Source organism: Desmodus rotundus, chromosome 2 (assembly GCF_022682495.2).
Source record: "Desmodus rotundus isolate HL8 chromosome 2, HLdesRot8A.1, whole genome shotgun sequence".
Lineage (NCBI taxonomy): Eukaryota > Metazoa > Chordata > Mammalia > Chiroptera > Phyllostomidae > Desmodus > Desmodus rotundus.
The window spans coordinates 2,867,716-2,893,739 of record NC_071388.1 but is presented as its reverse complement, the minus strand read 5'-3'; the positions used below and the strand labels follow the sequence as shown (position 1 = coordinate 2,893,739).

The following is a 26,024-nucleotide window of genomic DNA, read 5'->3' as shown; positions in this document are numbered from 1 at the left end:
TCCCATCTCCTACTCCCAGGAAACCCAACAAGAGGAGATTCTTCCCCCAAACCAGAAATGAGGCGCACAAAAAAAGATACCACCAGGGTTTCAAGAAGCTTCATACCAACTCAACAAACTGGTCTCAAAGAATTTCTATAAAGGATCATTTGAGTAAATTGCTATATACTATGAGAAAAAATTCCATCGCAAAAAACTGTGTTTGGTTGAGTAGATAAAGGTGGATTAGGTTGTCCCTGGCGGGTGTGGCTCAGTGGACAGAGCTCCGGCCTGCGAACCAAAGGGTTGCCAGTTCGATCCCCAGTCAGGCACATGCCTGGGTTGTGGGCCAGGTCCCCAGTAGGGGGCGCACAAGAGGCAACCACACATTGATGTTTCTCTCCCTCTTTCTCCCTCTCTTCCCCTTTCTCTAAAAACAAATAAATAAAATCTCTTTTTAAAAGACAGTGGATTAGGGTAGATTAGGTTGGACTACATTCTCGTTATACATTTTGCTTGTTATCTGCAACCTACATACCTACAAAGATTGTGCTGAGTATGTGAACAGCACATTGCTCACCGAGGCAGTTTCCAGGCCAACATTACAGAAATGCTGGGAAAACCATACTTAGGTTGACGAGAAGTTCCTCACAATCAAAAGCCCCTAACACCGCTGCCCCTGGCACGGCCTGTGATCACACGGATCCCACCTTTGGGGCTGGTACCGCCTACCACCTCCCGTCTCTGCGGCCCGTCATCGCCTGGCTGAGCACCTGGGCACCACCTGGCAGGGCTCTGACAGTGAAGTTATGACAATTTCTCAGACAAATTCATTAAAGAGCATTTTTCACGGAGCTGCGCAAAGGCATCTCTCAGCAATGCACCGAGAAGCTTACCCTCCTCTGCTGTGCCGCTGGCTGTGGGCGGACATCCTGTAAGGAAGTGCGCGTTCACCCAGGTTTTCCAAGTTCCTCACTATCGCCCCTCTGTCCATCAAGGCTCCGATTGTCCGTTTCAAAGCAGCAGCAGTCTCTGGCTGTTTTGTTTTGTTGTTTTTAAAAAGAAGAAGAAAGTACATCAGAATCAATGTAAGAACTAGAATGATTTAAGTCTGGTCAGTTCTAATCACAACAGCTCTACCGTTAGAAAACTTTGGGTAGAAGCAACAGAAACTATTTCTGGCTATCTTACACTTTAAAAAAAGGGAGAGACAGAGAGAGACTGACAGTTACTGTGAAGATGCGCAGTAGCTCACAGGTACGAAGGGAAATCTGAAGAACCAGGCCTCGGAGAGTCCGGGACCAGAGCAGCTCCGGGGTCTGGGAGGCGGGAACTAACTGGCGGCTTCTTCACAGCATGGTGGCCGGGAAGGATCAGCGCCAATCGCGGTCAGTCCTTGTATCCCGTGCCTCAGGACAAACTCCAGGGGAAGAGCATCCTCTTGGCAGGACGCTGGCCATCCCCCCAGAACTCCAGCCCATGGGAAAAGCAGTCACCCACCAAGAAAAGTTGGGAGACTGTAACCGCGAGTGGGAAAGGACGAGTGAGACCCAGTCTCTGCCCCATGGAGCGTACAGTCTAACAAATGGGTTAACACAAAACATCACGGAGGAAGACCAGAGGGCAGAGCACAGAAAGGGACACTGGGACAGAGAGTGCCTGGAAGGTGAAGGCACACTCAGCGGGGAGGGGTGTCTCCGACGAGGGCTTGCTTGAGGGAAACCCTGAAAAATGATCACAGGAGACTGCAAGAGCAGAGAGCCAAGGCAAGAACGCAGGCGTGAGTGAGGAAGTGGGCAGGGGTCTCACCAGGGAGGTTCGGGACGAGCGAGGGCTGAGAAGTAAGATTACAGGGTGAGTACAAGTAAGTAAATAATAAATGCCCATTATAAAAAAAATTCAAACAATATAAAATCCCATCACCCAGCGATAAAGACTTTACATGCTTTGATAAATTTCTTTCCAGGCAGAGGCACCCACAGAAAACTGCTGGAAGGTACTGCAGAGGGGTAAGCCCCAGCTCCCGTGAGACCTGGACGACGAGGGTGGTGCAGCCAAAGAGGCAGCAAAGTGCGGTGGCTGAGAGAGAGGTGCAGCTCACAGCTGCGGGGAAGCCTGAAGCAGCTGGCGAGGACAGGGACACGTGCATGTGGCTTAGGGCATGCCAGCAGGGCAGGCTGCACTACACACTCGGTGGCCATCTGCGGGAAAGGTTCTCTGAGGCCCCCGGAGCAGGATGTCACTGAGGAGGGCGTAGGGAGGAAAGAAAAGGTCAGCAGAACCTCGGGGAGCACACACATTTGGGGGCTAACAGGAGGACTTGAAATCAGAGACACACATGGAAAAGGTACAAAGAATCCAAGGGAAGCCAGGCCTGCCTTGTCACAGAGGCGACGGAGGCCTCCCCAGGACAGGTAGAGGAGGGCGAGGAAAGAAAAGCCATGGCTTGGTGGCTGTGTGGTCACTCAGCAAGGTGGGCTAGAGTAGGATGCCGGTCTGCATGGCAGACACAGCAGTGAAGGGAAAGTGCCAGCACTGGAGGGGGAAGTAAGTGTGAGCAAAGTGTTTTGGGGAAGGGAAAACGTGAGCATGCTCATTTGTTAAAGGGAAGCGAACCAGGCAAGAGGATACAACGTTACATGCAACGACAATGACAATGGCGGCTGCTGTGATTTACAGGGTGACTGCTCTACGCCGGAACTGGTCCAGGGCTTATTGTCACGTGCGTCATCTCAACTGAAACATGAAGGTTCACGGACTCGGAACTGGGGTCTCTGGGGGCCACCAGGGCTGAGAGGAGTGCCAGGCAGCAGGTGCGCAGAGGGGCCCGGGCGAGGGAAGGGACACAGCAAGTGGGGGAGGGGCGCCAGGGGACACCTGGGCAAGAAAGGGACAGAAGTGAAGGGATGCAAGCAAAGAGGTCCTGACGTGCAAGAGTGAACTCAGAAAATGCTGCCTTCCAGTGGCTCGCCATGGACCGAGTGGGAATAGCAGGACATTTTCACGGGTGTGTTCCAGGAAGCACAGAAAACCCACTGCCCCTGTAAACCATCTTGCTCATGGATACGACTAACACTCCGTGGATGCACCAAATGTTACTGTAAGGTTTAGAAATAAAATAGTCGCTTTCCTTTCATATGATAGCCCACTAGGGTTGAAAAAGTACCTACTGAAAATTGTCTACATATTTAACCAACCTTATGATAAAACAAACTCCCTAAAACCAATAAAAACAGGAGCCAGAATCTCTCACATAGACACCAGGCAGGTGAGCGTGTCTGTGGCGGCCACCCCGTGACTGCGCACACAGCTTGACGCGGGGCGATTCTTCTTGCACCTCATCGTGCACGGGCATTCCCACAGCTTTGCAGAAGCCTCATCTCTAACAGCAGGGCAGTATTTCATTTCACTGAAAATGCTATTTCTTTAGCTGGTATTGCATCAATTAACTTGTGATAAGGTAGGTAAATAGTCTATCCAAATAATAAGAGGATTTTTTTTTAAATCCAACTTTGACTGATTACTACTAGTATTCTATTTAGCCACCCAAATCACACATTTTAATTTTAGTTTGCACTTTTAAAAAGAAACATATCTCAATACCTCATCTTGCTTAAATTCCAGCTCAAGAATTTATAATATAAAGTAAGGGCTTGTGAAAGAAAAGATTTTCTGCTGCTCAAAAAAGGGGAGAGCTACCTAGTAAGAATGTAACTTAAGACCAGAGCAAAACACATCTTGTGTGACTTCGGTACGTCAGGCTCACACCCTGGGCTGCCTGAACAGACACATTCGCTTCACTGTGACTTCGAGTTACCCAAGAGTCTCAAAAAGAAAGATGGAGGAGGGCAAAAGTATGTCTTGTCTATGAGGGAGCCCGCTTGTCCCAGGTGACTGACCTGTCACCATGAGTCACACCAGGGCCCATGGCCAAGCCTGGCTCACTACCTGTCTGTGCAAATACAGCTCTACAGGAACACAGGTGGCTCAGGCAGTGCCGCAGTGTCCACGGCACTCCTGCTGCAGGCAGACCGGCAAGGACAGAAGTGACTCCATGTGGCCCGCCAGCCCACTCCACCGCTCCGGCTAACTTCCACACCGTGTCACACGGGCTGAGGGACGCTGGCAAGGCCTCCATCCTCTCGTTCTCAAGTCCACCCGAGTCAAACCATGAGCCTGAGCCCCGGAGTCACAGACAGGACCTCCCCATGGGACGGGTCATAAAGTCCCACAGGGCCACAAGCTTGGCACGTGGGCAGGACGTCCCAGTCACCACAGGGTCTCTGCCGAGCTCACAGCCTCATCAACCCTGGGGGCCAACTTCAGCTTCCTTCACATGGCGCCAACTACAGAGAGAGCTACGAAAACGGAAGCTTTAGGCTTCAAAACGCGTGTGCTCACCCCAATACGATGTTCAACGTGGAACCCAGGGGCCACGCCGCTCCTGCACCTGAAAGCAGCTCTGCCCCGCCCCACGCTGCCCTGGGGAGGCACAGGCTGGGGGCTGAACATGCCCGCTTGCCAAGCCACAGGGCGGAAACCGTGAGTGACTGCGAACGGGCGAGAGGAAAGCTGGATCCTGGCCCCAGCTCCTTCACTAGCAGGCCAGTGAGCCAACCCTGCAGAGACTACTAAACCCACCACCGTGAGGTCTGCGCCGTTGTCCTCGTGTGTCTCCTCGTGTGCCGGCCCAGTGTTTCCAGTGAGTTTCCTGTCCGCACAAGGTCACAGGAACCACGTGCACATCGCCGTTCTCAGAACACCGCCGGGGCGCAGACACTTCTTTCCACGTAGGTCTGGCCTTCACCCTGCCTCATCCTCAGCGCCTGCAGTGCCCCGCCCCCGCCAGGCGCCCTTCGGGCCACTCCCACTCACTTCTGCATGTGCTGTAGCTTGTGCCAACTTACGAACACCTCTGGTCACTAGCACACAGGCTTCGGGGAACCGAGGACGGCCGTCGGTCTCAGACACAAGCGCGTTCCCCAAGTCTCAACGGTCCACATCACAGGGCAGCGCTGGAGCAGCTGCTCAGTAAATTACGGTGTCACTTGTGCATCCCTAAGAAGAACTCTGCTAACTCAGCCCCACGCTTTCTGGAAGAACCCTAAGTGTCCAAGTATCTCTAATGCAATTTGAAGCCACTGTGCATGTGCGACGTAGCTCTCTAGCAGGTCACTGCTACAACACTGGAGCTCAGTCACATGCTGGTGTTCTTCTCTTTACTTCACGTAGTGCCAAAATGCTGTTAATACTAACATTGTGGCTGAAAAGAATCCAAAATTCACCTAAAAATTAAACTAAATATTTCACCTATTTCAAAAATATCAAGTTCAAATATGTGTAAATATAAATGTTAACGCTTACATAGTTCTAAATATTTCCTGATAAAGCACTATCCAAAAGAAAATTACACTGAATACTTTAAAAAAGAAAATTCACCCTAGACACAATTCAAATCAGTTTTTGATACTATTAATTACTGAAACTACTGGTGTTCAGTTTACAAAAGAAGACTTAGGGGAAAACTCCCGGGTGAGTGGGAAACCGCTCGGAGAGCTGCGGCTGAAGACACGCAGCAACTGCCCCGGGCGGCGCCGACCCGAACTCCCAGCACCGCAGGGGCGGCCCCCGCACGGCCCCCGCACTGGGCAGGGGGGTGCTGCTGACTCGGGCTGCCCGGCACCACCCATGACCCCGAAGTCATTCGGGAACAAAGCTGGCTTTTCGGGGACACTAGGAAGTGCGCGGCAGTGAGGACGACTCTGGGGACAAGCTGGACTTACGCTCAGGCCACAGCTGTCTCACGCAAGGGTGCCTTGGTGACGGTCCCCGAGAGGCCCCGGGACGCCCGAGCCCTCAGGCCACAGCTTGCGAGACGAATGGGCAGAGCTCCTGCGCTGAAGGCGAGGGCAACGGGCGGGAAAAACAAAAGACCACCCATCTCCACTTCCCCCCATAAAGCCCGCACTCGGCGAGGTTATTTAGGCCAAGGGCTCGTGGGAGTCCCGGAAACACCGCCGGCCCAATCAAACAACCCCTCCGTCCCCGACCAGACGACCGTCAACCACACCGTCTCGGGGACCAGACTCTGGGGAACAGCCTGAGCCAGCGGCCCTCGGGTGCCGCCAACTAGCCCTCCGACGCCCCCGCGGCCCGCCGCGAACAAAGCCACGGAGCGAGCGCCTTCACCGGCTCGCAGCCCCCCTGCCGCCCCTCGCCCTCCTCCCTCTGCGGGCAGCGGCGCGTCCGGCTCCCGGACCAGGCGGCATCTGGGGAGGCGGAGCCAGGTCAGAAACCGTCTGTGAAGATGCGAGCGACTCTCCCGCTCTCTACAGACCCCATTTTAAGCTTTTACTTATTATTTTGAGAGGGGAGAAGGGGGGAGAAAGAGAGAAGGAGAGGACACGGATCAGCGGCCTCCCGCCCGCCCGAGCAGACCCGGCTGGCAGGCCGGGCAGGTGCCCCGCGGCGCCACGCCGGGCAGGGCCGCTCTCTGGAAGTCTTCACTCCGCAGTTCGCCTCCTGAGGAAATGTCCTGAAACCCACAGGACGCCCCGGGACCTCCACCGCGGGGCTCCCGCGGCAGGTGTGAGGGCAGGTTGAGTACCCACCCCCGCGCGCAGGCCTGGGAGCACGCGGCCGCCCCGCCGCTCCGGGCGGCTTCACCGCGCACTGTGCCCGCGAGGGCGGCCCTCCGGCCTCGCGATTTGCCGAACCCGGGCCGCAGTCCTCCGGTACGTGAGGACTGCAGGGCTGCCGAGCACGTGCGTACTTTCAAGTCGGCACCAGACTGGGGAGAACAAGCGGAGCACACTGAAGCCGCAGACGCGCCGGGGCGGCCGGAACAGGCCTGCGCACCGTTGACGTGGGGCTGACGGGGAAGGGGCTCTTCCGTGTTCCCGCGGCTAGAAAACACCTGAGAACTCGGAGCTCCGCCACTCTGCCCGTGAGCCGCCACCTACAACACATTCGGAATAACCCGAGCACCGAAAAGGCGTCAAACGTGGGCAGAGGCACCGAGACCCGTGACGTGCGCTGGCAAAGCGGCAAACACCGCAGCCCGTGAGAGGCGCGCGTGCTCCGCGCACTTTCCGGCGTCACGCTGGACACCGCAGCTGCGGGTCGGACACTCGCAGGGCTGGTCTCGCGGGCGGAGCTGCGGGAGCTCTGCCTTCAGGGAGACTCCTGCGCACCCCCGCGTTACCAGGGCGTTGATGGGGGTGCGGGGCACCCTGGGAAGAGCCTGGGGGCGGGTTTGATGGCACCCCCATCAAAATCAGCTGTAAGAGGAGGTGCGCACCCCCTGCACGTGGATGTGGCGTGTGACACCTGGACGGCCTCTCGGCAGCAGAGCCAATGCCGCGGGTACCGGAAGGACGGCGGAAACACATGGAACCGCCCTTTGGAGAAATCGCTTCTCAAGGCCCAACCCAGCGTTTACCCGGAAACAGGCCTTGCAACGTCTTCCTCAAGACAAGTTCCTCCGAGTTGCTCCCGTGAGAACCGCCTCCAGAAGGGCAGCCACGGGGGTGTGAGGCACAAAGTCCCGGCGGGTGACAACGTGTGAGGCAGGTGCGAATTCAGGCACGTGCGCGGCAGTAAGAAGGGGCAGGTGACAACACGGGCAACGACAGCGCCGACAGCCACGCCATGTGGAGGAGCAACAGCTTCCGGTGGCGGAGGCGGGCTCAGAGACCGCGAAGGGGGCCGTCTCACGGAGGCGGGGCTCCCCGCGGGGGCGGGGCTCTCCGTGGGGGCGGGGCCGCAGCCGGAGGGCAGGACGGGAGATTCTGAGACTTCCGTTTGGGGTGGAAGCAGTGTGAACACTGTGTTTTGGCCGGGAGAAACCACTGCCTTTCTCTACTCGAGGCAATTTTTTGACTGGAACATTTACATTCCAGTTTCTTCACTCACCCACGCTGGTAAAAATGTAAACTTTCTGGAGGGCAGTTTAGCAATGGATACTAGTTCAAAACGCGAATGCCTTCGCCCCACAGTCGCATCCGGGTTCCCACTGCACGCCGCCTCGGCGGGGCACAAAGGTGTAGCTATGGAAACGCGCACCGCGACGGTACTGGGGTAGAGAACACAGCCGTTCCACCAACAGGAGACGAGCTCAGTAAGTGGTTTTCACTGATGGCACGAGTACTACGCAGCCATTAAAAACGGGGTGTTGGTTCTTACATCACGACATGAAAATACTTTAGTAAAGAAATCCGGCCCTGGCTGATGTGGCTCAGTGCACTGAGCCCCGGCTGGTGAACCCACAGGGTCAGCGGTTCGATTCCCAGTCAGGGCACATGCCTGGGCTGGGGGCCAGGCCCTGGTGCAGGGCATGCAAGAGGCAACCACATATAGATATTTCTCTCTCTCTCTTTCTCCCTCCCGTCCCCCTCTCTAAAAATAAATAAAAACCTTAAAAAATAAAAAAGAAATCAGCATGCTACAGGTTTTTTTCATAAGGAAAAAAGTTAATTATGTATACCTACATGAGAGAAAGTCTGGATGAATATGCAGCAAATTGTTATCAGTTTTCCCTAGGTAGTGAGTGTTCTTTTTTTTTTTTTTTTTTGCCTCTGTTTTGTTATCTCATTTATTTTACAATGCGCCACGGAAAGGTGTTTTAGAAACAAACTTGTTTAGGGGCAAATTGAGTTTAAGAGTAATTTCCCCCCTAAGCCTATGCCCACGGCTCTCCCCCAGTCGATGCCATAACCCGTGACTGCCGTGCCAAAGCCCTGACGCGCTGCCTTGGCATCTAGAGCGTGTCCACTGGCCCCCCAGCCTCACCAGTGACGACTGACCCGTGGGGTACTGGACAGCCCGCGGGGGCGCTCCAGCAACCTAGCTGTCGCAGCTGGCTATGCTCTTGGGAGCCCGGGAAAGCTGGACTCTGTGGTTCAGGAGCCTCTGTGGTTCAGAAACCACTGGTCCTGGAATCAGGGCAGACCAATGAAACCAAGGAGATGAGAAAAATAAGAGCAGACCACATGCCCACGATGGAGATTCTGGAGACTGGGGAAATCTAACACTGAAACACATTCTTGAAGGTCCATGATGAAGACAAGGAGCCCAGGGAAGACAGAGAGAAAAGAAGTCAGAGGAGCAAGAGCCCAGCGACTGCCGAGTTCAGCACAGAGTAATGACAAAGCACAAATAACCCAACAGAACCCACACCGTGGCCGGACTTGCCAATGGAAAGGCAGCAGACGGCAGTAAAGAAACTTCAACTGCAAGGTAGGCTGACTGCCTTTGAGGCATAACCTGGGCACATCTGAACCTTAAATGCAGTGACATCCAAGGGGCCCCTGCAGCCAGTGTGTGCTCAGGTATCAATACCAGCATTGGTAACAAAAGGCTATGAACAAATAAATCTAAAGTACTAACCCACACAGTAAGAAGGAAGTCTTGATTACATGAGATCCAACTTTGTATGAATTCACCAGTTGTCAGCTACGAGGTGCCTAGGTTAACAGTAAATCTGTGTAGTTCGCAACAGTTTTGTTCCTTAATTAACCCGCTTGTTTCTGAGGTCTCAAGTCAAACAGTATCATTTGGACATCATCTAAGTTCAGACTGGGGAGCTCACTGGCCCACCCTTTCCTGACCTGGTGAGTCAAAGGTAAAGGCCAGGGGTTCCTCTCGAGCACATCGGCACCGTCTGGTAGGGTCTCCCCTCAGATGCTCCTGCTCAGCTGGCCTGGGGATTCAAAAGTCCTGGGCACTATAACTTTTTAAAGTGCCGCAGGTGCAAACAAAGGTGAGAACCACATTCTAGTGGGAAGTTGCCTGCCTTCTCACCCCCCCAAAACTAAATGATGCTGGCTAAACTGCACATAATAAAGGATTCCCAGCAATCTCCTCTAATTCAAGGATCATAAAAACTCCACTTTGCTCACAGAAATAACGGAGCCCTCCCCAAACATGAAATGGAGAAACGACAATCTCGGCAGGGGACCACTTTTGGTTCATGCTATTCCCACAGCTGGAAATGATGCCCAGGGTCCTATTTGGAGGGCATCCCAAAATCCACAATCCTTTTCCTGAGAGAGTTCCATTTCTACCCTCCCCACCCCCCTCCAGATGCACATACAGATGAATAAAAGAAGATGGGAAATAGAAAGATTGGCAGGAGTCCTGGTTACTATGGCAGCAGGTCCATGAAATGCCAAAGCTCGTGAAACGGATAGCGATAGGAGTCAGGTGGCCGTCATGAGCTACCTGTCTTGCTGACGGCTCTCCCTCATGCACAATTCAGTTCCCTGCCTGCGCCTGATATTTCAGCCTCCTCGGGGAGCAGGAGGAGGCCACCCTGGAAGGACAGGGAGACAAGGAGAGAGAGGGAAGACTTGGCAGAGGACTTTGATAGTAGAGATCAAAGTGTTGTAAGAAAATTCTGTTTAGATCTGGTGAGTCTTCTAAGCATCAGTGTGTGGGTTTAGCAAAAATATCAATTCGCTAAGAGTAATTTTTTAAAGTATGCACCAACAGAATCAGAACCTTGGGCTCTGAAGAGTCAGATTTGCATACCCTGTTGAACAACAGACTAAAGGAGTGCCGCCCACCAAGCCACTGCACTGGCGCTTAATTCAAGGGGTGGGAGGGGGACTGTGTGCCTCCAGGGCAGGGAAGAGGGGATACAAGCAGAGGGACTGGAGGCATCAAACCCAGTTGGATTCAGCTACTCCCCACGAGTGTGCCTCTCCTCTGTAACCACACGTGTATCTCGTATTACCCGTGACATCTTGTGAGTGTCATTATTCAGGAGCACACCCCTTCCCTAACTAAGCTCTTCAAGGCCACATCTTACTCATCTTTACTAGAGGCTGGACACGCAAAGAACCTGACGTGCAGTGTGTTCAACTAATGTTTGATGAGTACGTTAGTCAAAGGATAAATGGAAAGATGAGACGTGAAAGTTGCTAATGATACTAATTCCAGTGGCAAGAAAGGTAGGATTAAACCAAGTCATGAAATTCAATAAGCTTGTCATTGCGAAGAGGAAAACAGCAACATGTGGGGGAGGGGAAAGGTGCAGAATGAGGCTAAAGCACAGCCTGTCAAAAACAGACATGCAGTTAAGACCAGGAATAAACAGGTGAAAGACAGAAGTACAAAGATAACAGTGGAGACTCACAAAGGCGCCTTTAAACTTCTGAAGAGCCTTGGCCTGTAATAACAACAATTTTTTTTTTTTAACCCAGTGGATGTTCAACTTCTAGAGAGTACAGGGAATATTACAATAAAATCCAGACTGGAAAAGCTATGAAAACTTCTGGAAACTGAGTCAGCAAGTGCCATGTAGACAGTGCCATGAAAGAGAATCTGCCACGGCCGTGACGATGAACTTTCACACTAGAATCAGGAGAATGAAGCCAAAGGCGCAGCGGTCCTCATTTTGTTCTATTGATTCCTCATTCCTACGGCCGTTCCTACAGCAGCATGTATACCCTGGGATGCTACAGTATACTTAGAGGCCGTGTACAAAAGGGGACATCAATTGCCTCAAAATTGTCCAAAAACCCCCAAAAGACCCAGACGGTAAAGGGTCTGAAATCTATGTCCTTTGCTGCACATGCTAAAGAACGGAAGTTACGCTGAATTTTGAGACTTAATATATTTATCTCAAATATTTAACTTCATGCAAATGGAAGATACTACAGAGGCAGAACTTGGGATGATGGGATGAAAGTCAAAGGCGGGTTTGGTGACAGTAAGAAAACCCTTAAAAAGCCAAACTGTATTACAGGGGAATGAAGCCTGTGGGCGAGGGGCTGATGGTTACACGAGAGCTTGCGTCACAAATCTGAACTACTTCTATTTGTGGGGTCCATGCCTGCCAATGAGCCTGTGAGCTAAACCTCGTTGGGAACCCCACCAATACCCCCACTGCATTTGCAGTCACCTGCAGACGTGCGCGAGCACAGAGCTGCAGAAAATGCAGGCACCCAACACGTACGTTCGTTCCCTGCCGAGGTCCAACAGGTGACACTCTGCTCTCTCATCTCAGCCCCCTGACCGTACACAAGGGTCCTCTCCGTGGCCCACGCAGTACCACATTTTCACAGGCTGGGCTCTGTGTGTGACGTGGCCCAAGTGTGGTGCTGAAGTGCTGTCTGGTGTCCCTAACTGCAAGGAGGCCATGATGTGCTTTACAGGGACAGGACACGTGAGGCAGGCTTCATGCAGGCATGGGCTAGCGTGCTACCGGCCTGAGCCACGTTTACCATGAACAGTGTTATGTATGATGGTTTCAAAGAGGCACACACATAAAACAAGGGTGTGCGCTGACCAGCCAGAGGCTCACGGGGACCAAGCCATGGATTTCCCCAAAGGGACACACCACAAACAACGGTCATCGTCCACATTCTCCACACTGCAGATGTCAGTGTCCCAAGGCCTGCGTATGCATGTTCAACTTCACAGTGAAGATGTTCTGATGGGACGTGTCCACGTTCTGTACAGGAGTCAAATGTATGCCGTCTGTGTAGAGAGCACAGGCGGCAAACAAGGCCTGCAGGCCGAATCCAGCCCTCCACCTGGTTTCTACCCGGTGGCAGCTCTGAGCTCTTGCTTAACTGTTTCGGACTGTGTAAATGTAACTACCCTTAAGTTACATTCGGCCCTTTGAAGGCAACCGCGAGGCTGATGTGGCCCCTGATGAGAATGAATTTGACACCCCTCATACAGAGGAATGTATCGCTGTTCCTTCCCAGATACTGATTAACTACACGGTGACCAGATGAGAGGCTGTCTTTAGGAAATACACCCCCACACACGTGGTGGGGGAAAGGGAAGGAAGTCTGTAACTTACGCTCCCGTGGCTCAGAGAAGCGTGTATGATGGAGAGGATGACAGAGCTAACGTGGCAGAATGTGAACTACTGGTGCACCTGGATGACAATTTCTGGGTTCTTCATACTGTTCTTACAACTAGAGCGTGCTTTTCACTCAGTGAGTTACATGGAACTTCATTCTCAGCTGACACCTGTGAGTCCTTATTGGCAGAGGTAAAGAGCAGTGGTGGTCAGTGGGGAAAACTCACTGGAGCCACTCGTGAGCCAAGAGGAAAGGAGCTGAGGTGCAGCCTCTTCATCTGAGACACAGGACGTTGTAAACTGATGGCAGATGTGTTCATACTGAAAATACTCAGCCACAGAGATGTAAATTTTTCATTTTATTCAAAGTTGGTACATAAGTGCTAACATTTCCATAAAATAATTACTATACTTCAGTTACAGGACAAAAATACCACAGAAAGGAATATACTTTGCAAGAAATGCAGTTCATCTTAAATTTCCAAATACTTCTGAAGGCTGATGCAGCAGCTGGCAAGTCACACACAGCGCACACAAACGACAGTGTATTTTACAGCGTCAGTAATGAAGACCAACAGCTCTTTAGCAGATTTGCTTCTTTTTCATTTTTAAAAACAGTAACACTTTTAAAAACATTAAAACCAAGATCATACATGTCTACAATTTTAAAAATCAGATTGTATACAGTAGGTTAGAATAGTCAAGTTAGAATTGTCATATATGGTTAACAATCCTAAATCTACAATTTCAATTGTATTCCTTTCAATAAGGAAACAACCTGGTTTATAGCAAGTTCTACTTTCTGCTTGCAACTAAAACACAGTATGAGATGGACCCAACTAGTTATACCTTAAAAAAAAAATTAAAAAGCCGTAGACAATGAAGGGTATGCCAGAAATTGATGAACTCCGAACACTCACCAGGAACTCAGCAACTTCATGTACCACTGCACCTGATCCGGGACGCGGCACGGGTGAAATGATACACGCACACCACGCACACTACACTCCCCCAGTGCGCAGACTGGCCTTTTAACCGAAAATCCAAACAAAGCACAACAGGCAGGACACTGAAAACACATTTTTCAATGTAGACATTTTTTTAAATGCATTAATACTTATATATCAAAATTACTAGATAAAAGCAGCAGTACTCTGCTGACATTTGGCTTAAAAATAAAGAAATGAAGGAAGCAATTTCACAGGATATTTAAAAAGGAACTGGTTTTCTTCGTGAAGAAGACTACTAACTTTTGCACAGCAACTATTTTTGATAGCCACCTAACCGAACAAACGAAAGAGCAGTGACAAGCGCACCACAGCGCACGCGTGGCTGCCCACAGAGAACGGGACGCCCGCGCGAAGCAGGGCAGTGCCCGCTCTGCTCCGGGACTCTCTGTGGGCAGTCTACAAACTGCAGCAGTACTGGAGGGGGAGGCAGGGGAACAGATTCCACGCCATCATCTGACACTAAAGTAGTATGTCATTATTAAAAAAAATAAAGCTTTTGTATCTTAACTACCCCACAGAAAAATCCATGAGCAAAGACTTGATCTGTCTGCCACTCAAAAGTTAGAAATCTCACAGTGAAATCAGAAAATTCTAATTATACATATTTACACTGCTAGGACTGCTTCACCTAGATTAATTAAAGCAATTTTCCATGGAACTATTAACAAAAGATATTCTGACGGAAGAATCCCGAGAAGCATGGCGTTCTTGCAAACGCTTATATTTAAAACACTTAAAGGTGCAGAACAAAACATACACACCCTAGGACGAACAGGTTCCAACTGCTTTGCCTCATCATGTAGTGCTCAGCCAAGGTGGTCCTCAAACCTCCTTGCCTGCATCTCTGGCACTCCTGTCCCTCAGCCCCCGAGCCTGAGGTTTTACACTCCCACCTCGTGCTGCAGGTACACACCCGGCTGCACTCTGCTGGAGAGAAGAAGCCCTCCCCCGCCCCCAGTGTCAGGTTAACTGCTCTACAGCCTGTCTCTTTAGTGTGCACCAGCTTTAGCCTCACTCCACATGATCGGAACTGACTAAGTCTTTCCCCAAGAAGACAGATACACAAGACAGAGTGGGAACACAGGTAGTTACTTCTCTCCCATCCTGAGAGTTTTACCTTTTGACATACCAGCAGAACCCAAGACAGTGACATGTTTCTTCATGCATGACAAAGAGGGACTATTCAGGTGGAGAAGGTTCGGGGCAAGGTAAGGGCAGCACTGAGCGGAACAAAACACACCATGGTCTCCTGTTGCTCCCTCATTCACAGACTGATCTAGTCTGGGAGCAAGGAGGGGGGCAGGCAATAGAGCCCTTTAGATTCTTAGAACCAATGGGAAAAGCACTGCAGCTCAACGGGGGGGTCTGTCTTGGAGTCGGTCTGCCGCTCAGGACACCTGGGTCAAGTTCTGCTCTGTTACTGTGAAACGCAGCCAGGCAAACACAGAAGACAACTTCGTCTCTTACTTTCAAACCAATACAAATTACTGAACACCAAGAAATATTTGCCCTCTTAAAATATTAACTTTCTCCATGTTTTCAGGACACTGTTGATGAAACAAACCCTCCAGAGGCTCTACAGTACAAGTTTCTCAAACTGTCCCCCCAAAACCTGCGAGTCTGTCCTGGTCTCTTTACTTCCAGACTGTAGGGCAGAGCCCACAAACCCCATGTTAGCGAGTGATCCCCAAATATAACTAATATAGCATTCCTGACATTTATACTGTCTCCTTCCACCAAAGAAATACAAACTCACTCCAATTATTAGACTGAACTGCTACCACTCAGGACCCGTACCGAGACACCTCACTGTCCAGAGGGCTCCGGCATGTCCCTCCGTCCTGACCTCCCCGTGCCGGCTGTGCTCTGCGCCTGGCACTTACGGGACACCGAGAACACTGCTACTCTTGTGCTTTCTGCATGTGGAGACACACATGTGTGGGAGCAGGGTTTTGTGCTTTCTATGGATCTCAAGCTTTTTCCCTATTGTGGAATGTGAAATTTGTTACATACAAGTTCTCAGATGCACCTATCAAAGCTACACTGGAAAACAAAGTTAAAATATACTCACAGAATATAAGTAACTTTATGTTTTAAAGAAACAAATACAGATAAATAACACTTAAGCTGTGACACCAACTAAGCTACCTGGTTTCCTTGAACCTAAAATTATAGGCTGCATATAAAGTAAGTAAATATAAAGCTACTTTTACTTCTTTCACAAGCTGTAACAAAATTTAAAAAGAAAAACTGTAGCAATTTTCAACCAAGAAGGGAAAAGTGTAAACCAGCAGAGTCAGTGTCGGCAACCAGAAGGCACTAGTCAGACACAGGACTTGCAGATGCTGATTAGGGAACACCCTGATCATTGGCCTTTGTCAATTTGGGATTTCAGTAACAGCAATGAACTTAATGTAAGTTTCCAACTATCACAACAAGTGAGTTATCAGGGAACATTCCACTTAAAAAGTCTAGGCTACACTGATACATTGAAAAATTACCCAGACTAGTTAGTCCAGAGTCAAACAAAAATGAAGCACTCCTCTATCCACAGCACCAGGGTCAAGGTGAGTTTACCAAGATAGAGAAACGTGAGCCTCCAATAAGGTTATGGCTGTCTACTGTCAACTTGTGCTACTGCCAAAATCACTGAAATATACATTTCCCGTATAAGAGTTCTCCGACTACCCAATGTCTTGAATTGGCAGTGGGGGGGGGGGGGCAATCATGGGCAACAATTACAGTACAGGGCTTTTCCAAGCTGCCGCCCTAGAGAGGATCTGAGACCACTGTGCTTTGTCTTGACTTGCTCTTCAGTTGCTCTACTTATTCTAGCATCCCCCTCTGCAAACATGCTGTGCATCCAAGTAACCAAACGGAACTTCAAAAGTCATTACATACAGCAAGGGTGAGGGTTCAGGTCGACAGCTTCAGATTATGGTACTCCCCTAGAAAATAAAGTTCATGAAATGGGTGATGATACAGATCCATCAAATGTTTTGTTTACTTCTGAATAAAAGACTATATGCCAATGGTTAAGGACATTAATTACCATGTAAATGGGGTGCCTAACCCAAAACAAAACCTTAGCTTTTATAAAGGATTTGCGATGGAAACAAATGTAAATAACAGCAATTCTCACAACATCCCATTAAAGGTGAATCAGTAAAGTCTGGCTCCCAGTATCAGAGGGAGCAGTTTACATGAAAACCTTTCCGGAGGAGACTGGGTGAGGAGCGGAGTGGGACCCAGCACTGGCCACACACACTAATTACTGTGAACCTTAGCTAAATTGTGTTCTAGTAGTCAAAGTAGCTGAACATGTAGTCTTCTAACAGAGGGGAGAGCTAGACGAAAATCATCCCAAATGAACAGAAGTGGCCTTAACGGAGGAAAAAGAGTTTGCAGCCCTGAAGTGTTAACCAAGTCTAACCAGGTGTAAAAATCAAAAGATCACTCCCCGTGTAATCCAGCTTTGTACCTCACCAGTAAAAGGGCTTTTCTACATGCCGACTGCTCAGCCGACTTTTCACCTTTAATTATTGCCAGAACAAGGTTTTCTGGCGTCAGAACTCCACTCCTCTCTGCACTGTGGTGCCATCATTTCAAAGCGACTCAGGAGTTTTAACTACTGTCCCCCTAATTTTCTAAAAGGAGTGCTGAGAGAAAACATACTGAATTCGGGCTTTTATTGTCAGTAAACACAAAGTCTGAGGAAATTATTTTTGAGAATAACAGTTTAAGCTAATAGAGATTTGGTATTAAACACTTCTATAATTAATACATCATTATTTGGATACAAGTTTCCTCACCAGGGGCTAAGCGGCCCTTTTGCACACTAAAGCAGTAAGCCTGACAATGAACTAAGCTGACAAAAGATCAAAACAGGAGTCTGGTGAGCGCTGAGAGAACAGGTGAAGAATTAAAGGGATGTGAAGGAAGAGAAGTGAAGGGGAAGCCCAGTCTCTGAATGGCAGGTGGGTGGGTACATGCGGGAACAGAAATACACCCTTATTAGCGAAGTCTACTCAGGCTAATGTTAACATTGAAATGACTTAAGAAATGTAACACCTGGCTAATAAGAAATCTTATGAATACTGAAGCCTAAAAGCATTTTTCTACTAAAATATCACCTCAAATATCAGTCATTTTAATACCTCAAATGTGTTAATAAACTCATACTTTACAATATTTAATGTCAAACCAGGGTTTAACAGGCTAGACCTTACTCACTGGTACCCTAATCTATTGGGGGGCGGGGGGATGCAAAGTAGCTGAGAGCCAAGACACTCCTTCCAGTTCTGGAGCTCAGTGAATGTAACTGTACGTCTGCGCGTGTTCTTTGCCAACTTGTTAACTCTGTATCACCCAGGTTCTTCTTGGCATCTCACTGAGCAGCTTCTCTGATTCCTTAGGAAAACGTTGTCCCAGCAAGTCTCTGTAATACCGTAACTTAACAGGAATGGTCTTTATACATCTCTCCATGCAAACCTGGGGAATGGTGAGGTGTCACTACTAGAAACCCATGTGGTCCTTTCCAGTCACATCCGGATGGAAATGACACAGGAGAGGTAAAGCAGAAGGAAATCAAGGAAGTAGAATTCTGCCAGGTGGAGCCACTGACAGGCCTAACCTTTTAATAGCTACCAACAGCCAGTGGAGAGGGTGGCAGAGAGAGATTCGCCCACAGGACATTCAAAAACAGAGGGAAGACCCAAAAGCCCAGTAGAGGGAAGGAAGTAAAGGGCTGAGAAAAGCAGAGACAAAGACACCTACAGCCCTAGGTGAGCCTCTGCAGCCTCCCCCAGCCCCGCTTAGCCTCAGGTTAGAAAACTGAGTCACAGCCTTTGCACTCAACTCTTAGTGTGAAGTCTCACTCAGTGATGGTCCCTGCGAATTACTGGAGGTGCTGAACCACGGCTACTGCCTGATGCTTTTCTAAGCTAAACCAAGAGAGACAAAGAACCTCACCTTGAGAGAAGAGCCCAGGGGAAAAGAGAGACTGGCTCCAGTGCTTCAAAAGCTGTTTACTATCTTGGGGTGGCAGGACAAAAACAAACTTCAGATAAGCAGAGAAATCAGAGGTCCTGTGAAGGAGCCAATATTTCTTCTGCACACCAGAGTGATAAGGTCTTCTCATCAGGTCTTGAGACGGAGATTGCCCGAAAGGACAAAAATCAGCTGGGGGCGCCATTAACAGCAGGTAAGACAGCACTTTCTACACCTTCGAAGGCCACTGTCCTCACCTCGTTTTGACTCTGTTACTCTCCCTCGATTCTGAACCTTAGCTCAAGCCGATATAAAAATGCATACATGTTAATGTCTACAGATTCATGTCATCACTTAGGAGCCACTGAGTTGGACATCTTGCTAGCTTAGGGTACACCATGTATAGCTATCACCCCATGAGCGACCACTCCAAGGAAACACAGACTGAAGAATGAACCCCTGAAACAAAGCTGCACTCAGCAAATCATACACTTTCAAGCACGTTATCTATTACTGGGAGCAATAAGGACAAGCTCCAGGGACTTCAGTCTAAATAAAGTGATGTTTGCACAGCTAAGAATAAACAATCCTAATGGATATGCTAATAGTCATTCCTTATTTACAGGCATTATTACTCTAAACTTGACCTACTGCTATATACATACAGACAGACACAAGATGATGCATTTTACATATTATACCCAGACAAGAGCACAGAGAAGACAGGGGGACCCTAATACTCCAAACTACAAGGACTGAACATGGAAAGGGGGGGTGTCTACAGAAACATCACCTATCCATCAATGCTGTAAATAAAAAGGGTGAGAAGGCTGCCCAGCCAGTACGTCCATCCTCACTGCTGAGATGCACTCAAAGAAAATTTCAATTCCCACAGCCTGACGCCAATTTGAAAATCTAAGATCCTATTATTTCCTCAAATATTGAAAGGTTGTCTCAAAGGAGGAACAGTTCTTTAAGAAAGGGACAAACCGTGAGTCCAGAGTTGGGACCCGGTTATCTGTTCTCTCCAGTGGACTCTGTGACCTAAGACATGTCAGAGTCTCAGCCTCTGTACAGGAAAAGGACAGTCCTATTTATTTGGCCCCCAACTTACAAATTGAGAAAAAAACTCTGCAAGGCACACTAAGCTCTCAAAAATCATGCTAGTCATACATGAATTATTTTTTCTTCTACAGACTCAGTCTATCAGAAAGCTTCCTGGAAATGGAAAGACATTATGCAATCCAATCATTTCTAAATCAACTTTGGACTAATCAAGTCCATCATTAATTAAGAAATTGGTTTACAGAATACAAAAAACTTAAAGTCATTAGGACTGAGTTTTGATTCAAAATCTACAAAAGTACCTAAAAAGTAATAATTTTCCCTAAGGATCAAAAGCTGAATAAAATCATGCAATTTAAAAAGTCTCAGAGATTACAGAAAAGTCAAAGAAAGTAGTTACACAGTTAGTCTCCTTCACCTGTCCTGGAGCTCTCAAAAAGGACGGTGCAGCACGCACACTCCGAACTGTGTACATGCGGAGCCCACTCCGTACCACCCTTGCACCCTCTCCTCGTGAAGGGCAGCCAGCCTGTGGAGAGTGACCCCATCTATGAAGGACGCAGCCGTTGACCGAGCCACAAGATAAGGGACCTGTCACACGGGCACCGCCCTGTTCTCCGCAGGCGTGCCCCCAGGCCCAGCAGTGCCCGTTCGCGGCACCTTTGACCATGCTACCCTCTCTGCTCTGTGGAAACATTTTCCGACAGCCCGCCCGGGGCAAAGCAGGCACTCTGAGTTTTCTGCTACCGATGGCCACTCCACACCAAAACACCTTCATGCTCTAAGTCACTTAACTTTTTAAGCAAAAACGTAGAGGCCAGGTACAGATGGCAAATCTTTTGAAAAGGCAGGTCAAAAAAAAAAAAAACTTTACCAAGGGTACAATATGACCTCAGAATTGAATTTTCTCTAAAAACTCAGCCTCGGCAGATCGTGAGCTGACCAAGCAGGGCAACACGGAACCCAGACACCGTCACTCGGTCCTCAAACGTCTGAACACGCCCTCCCCCGGGATCTGCACGGAAAGGCATCTGGCCAATAAAGAATGTGGCCAAGTGACAAGAACACATCTAGAGAATTAGTGGACTCTGAGCAGTCACCTGTTTAGCCTAAGGTGACTCAACACTGCTTAGAGGCTGCTCATTCCCAAACCATGTGACAAACCGCCATCTGGCCAGTAAATGTGAAGATCGCCAGCGACGTCGCTTAGTCTCCCCCCAGTCACTTGACCACGGCCCCCACAAGAACCTTTACAAAGACAGGCGTGGCGCTCATCTGAGCATGGTTCGGCAGAACTTCAAAAGTAGGAAAGGAGGAGCTGGAACAAGCTTTCCCCAACACTGCATCTACAGAACCACTACAGAAAGACACTCTTCCTTTCTTTTGGCAATCAGAATCCACAGGCTCACACGGACAAATGAACCTGGCACCTAACCAACCTGTCCTGAAACAAGCACCTCACGAGCACATCAGTTAGATTTTCAGCACGTGTTTGCTTATAGAATGTCTACAAATTCAGTTCTTTTTAAAGGGCAGTAGGGGTTACAGAGACAGGAAGACAACTCTGAGACAAGCAAGCACCCCACTCCAGGTTAAGAAGATCTACCGCGAGCTGGCAGTGCAGACAGCGTACTTTTTTCGAGAATCTTAGCACATACTCCGCTCTACGTGTTCTATGAGAATAATTGGTCTTACTTTGGTATGAAAAATTTTAAACCACATTTGCACAATTCAGTCTGTTAAACAAGTTTTGCTTCACTTAAGTTGAAAATTTACTTTCATCCATCTCTGGGAAAATAAAGTCTTGCGAATAGATGATGTTCTGCTAAGTAAAATTTGGCTAAAACCTACAGCGTAAACAATGCCTGAGAGATGCAACAATTACATAAGTCTTTTTTTTTTCTTTCAAAGACCAGTATTTTCTTAAGTTAGTGTTTCATCACATCCTTAAAAGTTCATAAAGAGAAATAAACAAACATGAAAATTCCAAGTGAACACACAGCAAAAAGTCCAATATTTAGTATTAGTTTAACTCGTGGAGGCTCTTCCAGCATCTGTAAACAAACGGCCTCCTCCTCCATCAGGTCTCTGAGGCTCCTCTTGCTGAGGCTCTTACTTTTAAAGCCACAGAACCAATCTATGTACTTCCAGTAGCGGCCTCCATCCTCTGTTTCTTTCTTTCTCTCTCTCTCTCCCATGAGCGCTGCTTGCCCATTGGAGTAAGCATCTACCGGTGTTTCTGCCTCAGAATGACCTATGGAAGCCACGGGGTTGCCCTCCTCTCTGCAAGTCACCAAGAGATTAACGTCTTCAGGCTGAAGGCCCTTAATGCTGTCTTCGGATTTCCCGTTGGGTATGACATGGTTGATGGCCTCACTATTCTCACTGCATCTCAGAATGCTCTTCTCTTGCATCTTGTATGGTTCATCTTTTGGGGAGCAGCTCTCCTTCACCACTAGGCTCTTCTTAGACCAAAAGGTGGTGGTACGAATCTGTTCCTTTGTGGGGGGTGGCGTGAGAAGGCTAACAACTACAGTAACAAGTCCTGTGACCCAAAACAATGCTGTGGCCACATACATGTAATGAATGTCTTTGATAAAGCCCGGCCTGTTATCAGGTTGGTCACATTCTGGGGCCCGGTAGGCAAAGGCTAGTGTCAAACGGACCACTCCAAGGACAAAGCCAGTCATTCCACCATAGAAAGCCCCTTGTTCATTGCAGCGCTTCCAGAAAATTGCCAGAAGGAACAGGGCCGCAATTGGGGGTGTCAGGTAATCTGCTACCTCCTGAATGTAAAGGTACATCTGGCCACCTTGCATTTCCACGATGATTGGCACCCAGGCGATGCTGATCACCACCATAAAAGCCACAAATATCCGCCCCACAATCATGAGCTCCCGGGAGCTTGCACTCTTGCGGATGAGCTTGTACACATCGAGGGTGAATATGGTGCTGGCACTGTTAAAGATCGAGTCCAAGTCGCTCATCAGCGCCGCAATCATCACCGCCATCATCAGGCCCCGGAGGCCCACAGGAACCAGCTTCATCACCAGCCGTGGGTAAGCGATGTTAGAGCACCCGGCTCTGCTTCCACACACTCGCATGCAGTGCTCTGGGTTGATGCAAGCTATGTCATCAGCAAACAGTATCCTGGAGATCATTCCTGGGACCACAATGATAAACATTGGCAGAAGCTTCAAGAAGCCAGCCATCAGAGTGGAGCCTTTGGCATGCGCGATGTTCTTAGCTGCAAGCACCCTCTGCACGATGACTTGGTCAGCACACCAGTACCACACTGACGCTGGGGTCTGCCCGAGAATGAATCCAGGCCAAGGAACATCTTCATCTGTTGGGTCCCGCAACATTTTCAGTGCATCTTCCTTAGGGTGGACGTTACAGGAATTGGTGTTGGAAAGGTTGTACGTCAACAAGATGGAAGTGACATTGGGTGAGGCCAACATGTACCTTCTCTTAACTTCCTCAAACCCGCCAATCTCCATCATGCTAATGACCATGAGCGTGAGCGCCCCCACGATCATGAGCAGAGCCTGCAGAGTGTCTGTGTAGATCACGGCCACAAGGCCTCCGGTGACAGTCAGCAAAGCAGTCATGCCAATGAGCAGGATGACAGACACATATAGGTTCCAACCCAAAGACTCCTGGATAAAGAGGGCACCTGAGTACAGATCCACTGAGAGCTTGGTGAAGATATAGAGACTCAGAGACAAGGCTGCAAAATAAACCTGAATCCTATGGCCACCAAACCGCTTGGACAAGTATTCAGGCATGGTGTACACCCCTGACCGGATGTAAATGGGGATGAAAACCCATCCCAGCAGTTGCAAAAGCAGTAAGGCATTGAACTCCCACGCGCCCACTGCAAATCCACTTGCAGCTCCAGATCCTGCCAGCCCAATGAAGTGCTCACTCCCAATGTTGCTCACAAACAGAGAGGCACCAATCGCTACCCAGGTCATAGAGCGCCCGGCCAGGAAGTATCCGCTCACGGTGCTTCTATTAGACTTCCACATGGCAAAAAAGCCAATGCACATGACCAGGATAAAGTACAGGGCCACTATGGCAATGTCTGCTGTCTCCAGAACAGCCCTCATTTTGGTCACTTTGTGAATAAAGGTGTCCAATGACAGAAGTGTCCGACTTTTTATTTACTCATCAGTAACCCAGCCAAGTCTGTCAACCATGCGTGAACTGGACTACACAGAGCAACAGAGCAGGTCAAAGTCTTTGTCCTTTGGTTTGCTGTCTTGATGGTGGTGGCTGTGATAAACTTTGAAGGAGACAGTTTAAATTTTCCTCCGCTTCTTAATTGGAATTGAGAACTTAGCTCGTACTCTTAATCCACTCTCCACAAGACCATCAGCATTTACTCAGGTGCTGGAGGAGAAATTCTGAGTTGCAGCTAAGTCTAGTGAAGCCTACTGTACCAACCCTGCAAGGCAGCAAAGACAAAAGACAAAGATTGAATTAGAGGAAGCTCTCACCACTCCATGAGGAAATGTTCAGTCTAGCAAAAACGGCACAAGACATTCTTTATAAAAAGGGAAAAAAACTTTTAAAATATACTTCATTTCCACAGGAAAGCGCAATCTATACTATCACAGCTGATACTTAAAAGTCAGTGAAAATATTTATCATTTTGAATGAAGAACAAAAATTCATCAACCTCATAATTAACTGGCCTGACTTCGCCAGCAACTGAGAACTGCTGCCATGACCTTGCCCCTTCTTGTTTTACTGTAATGTCTCAGACTGGAACTGGCACCGAGATCTAAAACCCCTTCACAGGGGACACTCATTCATGAAGAGCTCCAAAATGAATCTTCAAATACTACGAATCCCAAGAGCGATGTGACGGCCAGTGAAGCTGCTCAGTGAGCAAGTAGGTGGCGTTTCCTAGGTGTTACCATCTACCCCCCAGCAGAAAACAAAGCATTGCTCAGTCTACGCAAACCTGATGTTACACGATTTCCCTCAATCCTACTAAAAATGTCGATCTGTACTAATCATCACACAGGAACCTAGAAATTGTGAGGTGACGCCTGCCCTAAAGGGAAAAAGGACATTCCACGCGCACGCGCGCACACACACACACAATGTAGGAACACACAGCTCACAAAACCACACTAACATTTTCCTCTTCGGATAGCTAGAAGACAACATTGAATGATTAAAACAGAAGTTCAAAGAGGTGATTTCCTTCCCTTCCTTTTCATCAGGCAATTACTTCCAAGAGGCTCTGAGAGGATAAAAGCGCCGACGCAGGTTTGGCTGTGTTGAGTATTTTTTTCCTTTTCATGCTTTCCTGTTGAAAGGTATAGAAAGCAGGGAGAGGAGGGAGAAAGAGAAAGCTTTCTGGAAGACTGAAAAATAATTTGATTTTTATTACATCTTCCAAACCTCAACAAAATCGACGTGTGTCAACCATAAGATAATAGATCATCTTCAGTCAGTGAATCAGGTATTTTTCAGTCTGGGTTAAGAAAATCACCCTGCAAAACACATTTAATTTACCTAAAAACAAGTTTGTGAATTTGATGGTTTTTCACCTGGAAAAGAAACAAATTCTTAATCTTCAAAGTTAATAGTAAGTGTAGCCAACAGATCAACATGCAAAACATTGTTATTCAAACCAATGCCTTCCACATAAGCAACCTTGGAGTGAATGTTTTTCTATGCTTGACAAAGCACATGCTTTTTGATGAATCTAGGCATTTTTCTTTAAAAATTAGGAGCAAATTTAAGTCCTATAAATGATACTAAAGCTACCTCTTTTCAAAACTATTCAACATAGACCACAGTACTAAAAACTAAAACACACACCTTTCACTAGCTAGGAATGGAGCTGAAAATACAGCCTAAAGTTAAATGCCCTGCCAAATTAGCTTAATAGGTCTAATGCATAAAGCTGCTTAGATAGAAAAACTCAGTCCCATCTTTACACCCTTTTTAAGCATAAAGCACTACAACAGTTATACCAAGAAATGATAAAAATCCTTCGTCTTAAAAGCCAGTGCCAACGACTGGCATTAAGGAAGCTGCCACGCACTGCAAGTCGGGATTTGTATCACACTTCATACTTGCCAGATCCTAAAAAGTGGTCAGATTTCTATGTCCACTTACCCCCCCAAAAAAAACACTTTCTG

General features: G+C 48.5%; 2 protein-coding genes across 3 annotated transcripts in view; both read right to left on the bottom strand.

The window, feature by feature from the left end:
* MRPS6 (mitochondrial ribosomal protein S6) overlaps positions 1-26,024 on the bottom strand; it is a 59,127-nt gene that overhangs the window by 13,869 nt on the left and 19,234 nt on the right. Inside the window, exon 2 of the mRNA XM_053916862.1 lies at positions 876-1,015. Coding sequence (XP_053772837.1) covers positions 876-1,015 — 140 coding nt within the window. The remainder of the gene's footprint in view (positions 1-875; positions 1,016-26,024) is intronic.
* Positions 15,714-26,024, bottom strand: part of SLC5A3 (solute carrier family 5 member 3) — a 29,551-nt gene continuing 19,240 nt past the window's right edge. For both annotated transcript variants that reach the window (XM_053916855.1, XM_045195471.2), the window contains exon 2: positions 15,714-24,310. In XM_053916855.1, coding sequence (XP_053772830.1) covers positions 21,816-23,972 — 2,157 coding nt within the window. In that variant the 5' untranslated portion in view covers positions 23,973-24,310 and the 3' untranslated portion in view covers positions 15,714-21,815. The remainder of the gene's footprint in view (positions 24,311-26,024) is intronic.